This window comes from Myiozetetes cayanensis, unplaced genomic scaffold (genome assembly GCF_022539395.1).
Source record: "Myiozetetes cayanensis isolate MyiCay16 unplaced genomic scaffold, myiCay2020 scf12, whole genome shotgun sequence".
Classification (NCBI taxonomy): domain Eukaryota; kingdom Metazoa; phylum Chordata; class Aves; order Passeriformes; family Tyrannidae; genus Myiozetetes; species Myiozetetes cayanensis.
Genome location: NW_026086826.1, coordinates 4,309,629 through 4,316,374, shown reverse-complemented (window position 1 = coordinate 4,316,374; position 6,746 = coordinate 4,309,629). Strand labels below are relative to the sequence as shown.

General features: G+C 48.5%; 1 protein-coding gene across 1 annotated transcript in view; it reads left to right on the top strand.

The window, feature by feature from the left end:
• Positions 1-202: 202 nt before the first annotated feature.
• The window catches only part of EIF2B3 (eukaryotic translation initiation factor 2B subunit gamma), a 95,971-nt gene continuing 89,427 nt past the window's right edge, over positions 203-6,746 (top strand). The window contains exons 1-2 of the mRNA XM_050306911.1: positions 203-408; positions 3,717-3,856. Of these exons, the coding sequence (XP_050162868.1) occupies positions 261-408; positions 3,717-3,856 (288 nt within the window). The 5' untranslated portion in view covers positions 203-260. The remainder of the gene's footprint in view (positions 409-3,716; positions 3,857-6,746) is intronic.

The window sequence follows — 6,746 nt, the reverse complement described above, 5'->3', positions numbered from 1 at the left end:
CGGCGCTCGTCTCGCCGCCCTGGCCGGGTGGCTCCCCCCCCCCCTTGCCCCGATGCCGAGCGAGGAGGAGGCGGATCGATGCTCTCGGCGCTCGCCCCTGATCGACGCCCTCGGCCGTCCTCGCGCAGGCGCAGCGCGGCGCGGCCGCCATTGCTGCGCTGTCAGTGCCGGGAGCGGCGGCGGCACCGACCGGACCCGTCCCTGTCCCTGTCCCTGTCCCTGTCCTCTCCTGCCCCGCCTCTGTGCCCTTCCACAGCACCATGGAGTTCCAGGCCGTGGTGATGGCGGCGGGGGGCGGCTCCCGCATGACGGACCTCACCTCCAGCATCCCGAAGCCGCTGCTCCCGGTGGGGAACCGGCCCCTGCTCTGGTACCCGCTGAACCTCCTGGAGCGCGCCGGCTTCGAAGGTGAGGCACGGCGGGGGCCCCGCTGCCGCGGTGCCGGGTGGCAGGTGCCCTGCCGGTCGGGAAGGGGCTGTGGCAGATCCCTCCTCTGCGCTGGAGCTCCTGGCCCTTGTCACGGCCCTTCCTGCCCTCTGTGCCAGCGCCCCTTTCCCCCTCGTCTGCCCCACCGAGGGCCGGGCACCGCCTGGAGGTGAGGTGGGCGCCGCTCTCTTCTCCTGGCTAATAAGTGACAGGATGAGAGGAGGCGGCCTCAGGTTGCGCCGGGGGACGTTTAGGTTGGATATTATGGAATTTTTTTTTTTTCAGGGGAAAGGTTGTGAAGCGTCTGAACGGGCTGCCCAGGGCTCACCATGTGGATACGGCACGTGGTTTCCCGGTGAACACGGTGGTGGTGCTGGGTTGATGATCTTGGAGGTTTTTTTCTGGCCGTAATGTGTCTCTGATCCCCAGCTCTGGTGTCTCTGATCCCCAGCTCTGGTGTCTTTTGCCAACCGCGAGTCTCTCACGTTTCCCTCTCAGTGTTACTGCCAGCGGTGTGAGCAGCGTGTCAGCCCCCCGGGGATGGCTCCCGGTTTGTTGTTTCAGCCTGGCCCGAAGTTCAGGGTTACTTGCGGTGTGCGAGGCGTGCAGCCCGTGCGGCAGCACAGAGGGTTTGCCAGGGCAGGGCAGGGGGAAGGGGCACACTTGTGTTGCTCACCCTGGGGCCTCGTCCCACAGGGGGCACTGAGGGAATATTTAGTACCTGGTGAGACCCTGTGGTGTTTCTGGGTTTATGTGCTTGTTTACCTTTTCAGTGGTGGGCTAAATCTTTCTGTGGTGCCCACCCCCAGCTTCTTATAAAGCTTCTTCCTGACACCTTTTCATGCTTCTGTGTTTTCACCTTTGTGTTTGTCTTGTTTATTTCTGCTCCTCTGCTTTGACTGTGTGATCATTCTCTACTTCACCCCAGGCTGTGGCTTTGGTCCTGATCGTTTCTGTTTTCTGTGAAGATGGAAATATCAGCTCATGATTGTCCATGTTGGCCTCTTACTGTTTCAGTGTGAGGGAACAAAACAAAAAGCAGACTTAAGGCTCTGCTTTTATTTTGTTTCCTTAAGAACTTTTGTCCTTGGCATTTGCTTTTTGCTTGTTGCCTGTTGAAATCTGCACACTGAACATCAGCTTTCCTTGCCTGTCCTCCTGTCTCCTTCTTTTTTGATAGGATCGTACTTTTGTCCTGCACCGTGGGGATTTAGGGAGCTAAAAGCTTCTGTGTAATCAGCACTGTGTTTTGTGTGGCTCTTTGCTCACAAATAACCATTTCCACTTGAAGCTCTTGTCCACTGGAAGCTGCCCCTCTGTTCTACTCAGCCCTAGTGAGGCTCCACCTGGAGTGCTGTGTCCAGTTCTGGGCTCCTCAGGACAAGAGAGACACGGAGCTCCTGGAGAGGGTCCAGCAGAGAGCAACAAAGATGATTTAGGGACTGGAGCACCTCTCTTATGAGGAAAGGCTGAGAGAGCTGGGCCTGTTCAGCCTTGAGGGGGGACCTCATCAGTGTCTGAAGGGACAAGAGGAGGGACCAGGCTTTGCTCAGTGGTGCCAAGCAGTGGGACAGGAGGCACCAGGCAGAAACTGAAACACAGGGAGTTCACCTGAACATGAGGAAGAACTTCTTTACTGTGCAGTGACCGTGCACTGGAACAGGTTGCCCAGAAAGGTTGTGGAGTCTCCCTCACTGGAGATATTCAAGAACTGTCTGGACACAATCCCATGCCATGTGCTCTGGGATGACCCTGCTGGAGCAAGGAGGTGGGACCTTCCAACCTGACTCATTCTGTGACTCTGTGCTGCAGTCAGACCTTTCTCCTTTCTCTCAGGCAGCTCTTCAGTTTATCCCTGCCCTGTGAACGTGTGGATGTGCAGGGCTGTACTCAGTAAATGTATTCAGCTTCAGTAAGGAGGCTGCCACCTTCCTGCTCCTCCCTTGCTCCTGCCCCCTGGCCAAGCTGTACATTTCTGCATTAATAATCCAGTGGCATGAATTCTCTCCCTGGATCATAATGTTTATTAAGTATTACACAAGGCTTTAGTTTCTCATATTATATTAATAAGTAGATGTTCCATGGGCGGATTCACTGCATCCCTTTTGCCCTAACTGGAAGTGCTTCATCTCTTCTAATGTCGAGGAGACCATTGCCCACCTCACCAGATTAATGCTGAACAGTGTGAGCTTAAAACTTCCACCTGACACCAGTTCCCTCTTCATCAGTTAATCCTTCACCTAATTCAAGGTGTGCTTCCAATCCCTTTCTCTAAGTTCTTCAGCCTGTTTTGAATCCAAGTTGGCATCCAATATGGGAGTGGGAGAGCAGCCCTCCCACATCTCTGGCACCAAATTCCCCCACAGTTTTCATGGTTACAGTTCCATTCTCTTTTCTGTTAATAGATTCAGGATGAGAGTTCAGTTTGGATTGATACATTAATACATTAAGATTTATTTTTAATGTGTTTTCATCTTGCCACAGGAACCTCCTAGGCTGAGGGCTGTATTATTTACCATACTGCTCTTTAAAATTCCATGTTATGGTGTTGGAGTTTTTTGGGAGGTGGGATATTTTAATTGGAGGGGTGTGACTGTTGCTTTTCCTTCCCGTTCTTGAGGCTGGTGGAAAAGGTTTCGTGCCGTTTTGTTTTCTCAGTCCTTTCTTTGCAGAGCTTCTGTTCTCACATTCTTCATTTTGGAAAATATGCTTTCATGCCACTGCTGATTTCCTTCAAATATGCATTTATCCCTTTTCTTTTGTAGATGGAATGAGCTTGTTGCTCACATATTACTCCCGTCCCTTGCCAAGCTGATGCTGCGAAATAGCTTAACCATTGTATTGTAATGCTGTGGTTGGTGGGGTTGTCCACAGAGGATTACACAGGATCAGGGCGGCAAAAGACAAAGCCCCGAAGTGTTGGTGACACTAACACAGGGTCTCCTTGGTCTGTTTGAGGACAGATGGTTTGAGGTTGCTCGTTAATGATAGAAGAAGTTTCTGTTCTGTCTTGCTAACAGTTCGTGCCACACATGCGTGTGTCACTTTCAGTAACCTCCTCCACCCACACAAAGCAGGAGGGATTGTTTTCACGTCCATTAGGACTTTTAATTTTCTTCTTCAAAAGTTGCTGCGGCCAAAAGAGCTCGGTTCGTTGTACAACCCAGTCGTGTTACTCAAGTGTTTTGACAGTTCCATCAGCCTCTCTAAATAAAATAGTCTGTCCTGTTTGTGATCATGTTATTTAGGTTTTTTTCTGCTTGGTCTCATCTCACTTTCCTCTGTCCTAGAGGTCATTGTGATCACAAGGAAGGAAATCCAAAAGATGTTAAACTTGGACACAAAAATGAAGCTCGATTTTGTGTGCATCAGTGACAACATGGACATGGGTACAGCAGATTCCCTGAGGCACATTCACCAGAAAATTAAGGTATTACTGTCTGTTATTGAACTTGACTGGGAGTTATTTGTTTATAATCATTTTTTTTGTTGTGTTTTAAGAGCATCCCATGTGATGATACTGTATGTAACCAAATTTCCTGATCTTCAGAAGAGCTGAATTTTGAAAGGTCACCTCATGGGGGAACTCAAACAAAGACTCCGAATGGCTGGAATTGACAGCTAGGAAGGCTGGAGCAGATCCAGCCTGGGCACTGGCTGCTTCTTAGTCGGTGTTAGCTTTCTGGCAGGGTAATTAAAAGGTTGTATTTGTTTACACCATTTTTTTTCTCTCACCATGTGTGAGAGCTGTTGTCCACATAGTGCTGGGGAAGTAGTTCTGCACAGACATCCATCGCTGTCTCAGCCTGGGCAATGTGAGGATGCCCAGGGAAGTTCAGTTCTTGGCCCTGCCACAGGCAGTGTTGTCAGGCCAGTGACTCGTGCTGTGCTTCAGTTTTCTGCTTTTCCTGTGCTTTTGCTGGCCTGGTCATATGGTAAGCTCTTTGATAAACAGTGCCCAAATGTGATAAAGGGCTGCTGTTCGAATAAAACCACCAGTTTATAGAATTCTAATTTCCAGCTGCACAATTAAAACACTCCCATGTAAGGCAGAAATGCTGCTCCGAGCTCTTGCTGTGATCCTGGATGGAATTTTGTTTTTGTTGTTGTCATACACTTAATCTCCCTGATTTGTTCCCTGTCTGTTTAGGCCATCTTAGCCAAAATGACTCTTTATATAAATGTTGCAACAGAACATCAGTGAGCTGCTTAAGTCGTGAGGTGTCTTTTTGTCTTCAGGCTCTTTTTGAAGGTAATCAACTGCAGCGTAACAGGCTGTGTACTCCCAAGAGAAAGACTCCAGTTGAGACAAGGTGAAAATTTCCTGGAAAATATGGGTGTGTAGGTGGCACAACGAGAGAGGCCCTGCAAGGGATTAATGCACAGACTGGAATGATTTCAAGGGCAAAGAGAATATATAAAACGAAAGTCACAATCAAGGAAATCAGTTCAACTGAACCGAATGTTTCTGTCACGAGAACCGTGCTCTGGCACAACGCGGTTTGGCACTATTTTTTGAACATGTGCAAGCAGTAAGGAAATACCCCTGCACTGCAAAGTGGCACCCTGACCTTACAGTTCTGTTGCCTGTCTGGGTGTCCCTCTTTTTGGCAATCCAGACCAGTTTGCTTAGGGGGCCTGGGAGACAACAAGTAGATTGTGTGCGAGTCAGAAAGCAGACTGTGTCTTCACAGGCGGCAGTGTTGATCTTCTGGTTCTTTTTCAGAAAAAAGGCTTAGAGAAGATGTGAGGTAGCACTGAAAACCACACAAGTTTTCTTAAGTCAGATGCCGTGTATGAACAGCAGCAGCTGCTTCTGCCCTTTTTGTTCCGTGTCTTGCTTGTCTGGGCAGAGAGGACAAAGTGGTCTCTTATTTGAAAGAAGTCTATACTGAGTTCTTGAACAGATTGCTGCACTGTGTATTTTGGAGTCATTCCTCTAGTAAATGCATACCACTGGTACACCTTTTATAGGGTATGCCCTCTCCTGTGTGACAGGGGTGAGAGAACTCCACAGCAGAGGTAGCTGCTGTGTGTTGGCTGTGCTTGCGCTGTAGCAGCAGAGGGATCTCGCTGAAGAATGAGTTTCCCTGGTGAAAACAACTGCTGCTTGTGGCCATAGTTTGCTGGCAGGCTTTTTGCAACCCGTGCCAAAAGTCTGATGAGAAGTTCAAACTGGTTGCTGAAACTTAGTTGTCGCAAAATTGAGTTAATTGCCCACAGACAGAAGAGCGAGTATGCTCAGTGAAAGTGAGGTAACGTGGCACAGTATAGACAGCTTGCATGTGAGCAGTGCAAGTGACAGGGAGTAAAGCCAGGATTATAAATGCACAGTAAGAAATGTGTCAAAGGGTAGCTGAACTGCTGATGACAAATTCTGAGGTGTGCATTAAAGCACTCCAAAGCATAACATCTCATGACTGGCTGCCTTTGTCTAGGGTTTGACTGAGGGAGTCCCACTGGCACAGCACTGCTGCTCACTGTGCCTGCAGTTTCGGGCCTTTTTTGTTGTGTTGCACCTTGGTTAATGAAGCTTGATAATGTAAAGATTAAATGTCAATAGATTAGACTTGCAGAACTGCATTCAGTAGTAGCGTGAGAGCACGTATGTGCAAAGCCTGTAAGGACTAAGGGAACGTAGTTTGCACTGTTGTTTTATCCCTTTTGGGTGCTGGTGTTTTCGGGGCCAGGTAAGACTGACTGTCTTCATTCCCAGTAGCAAGCAGCTGACTCTGCCAGTCTTACTCTTTCCTGGTTGTTCAGAAGTTCACAAGAGCAAAGGAAGCCTGTTCAAGTTTCTGTTTGCCGTTCGCCCACTCTGCACACACAGGAATGTTTTTGACATCTTTACATCAAGAGTTGATGTAGGAGATGCATGTTCTTTGCTCTATTGGAACTCTTCCTGTTATTTTTGGCTGTCTCAGCCTACACCTGATTGACAAGGTAGCAGCTTCATTAGGGTTTTCATGTTCATTACAAGCCTGAATGTATCCTTTTCTTGGATCCTGCATACAATAAAAATATTTTGCTAAACTTGATTCCTAAAGGCACCTGCTTGAGAAGCAATTGGACAACAGAATACTTGGTCCTGTAAATTTAACATCCTTCATGAAATCTTATTTTCCACATCCAGATTTTTTTCCTATCACTTTCTGATTCTGCTCTCTTTAAATATCTTTCCTACTTCATCACTCACTTAGGCTGTTACTGGTCACTGTTTCATCCATTACAGGCACGGGAGGAATGTTGCCTTTGCATGCTTTGCTAAGCAGCCTGGAGAATCTGTGTGGGGGAAGAAATAATTTGCTTCCTTAAGGGTC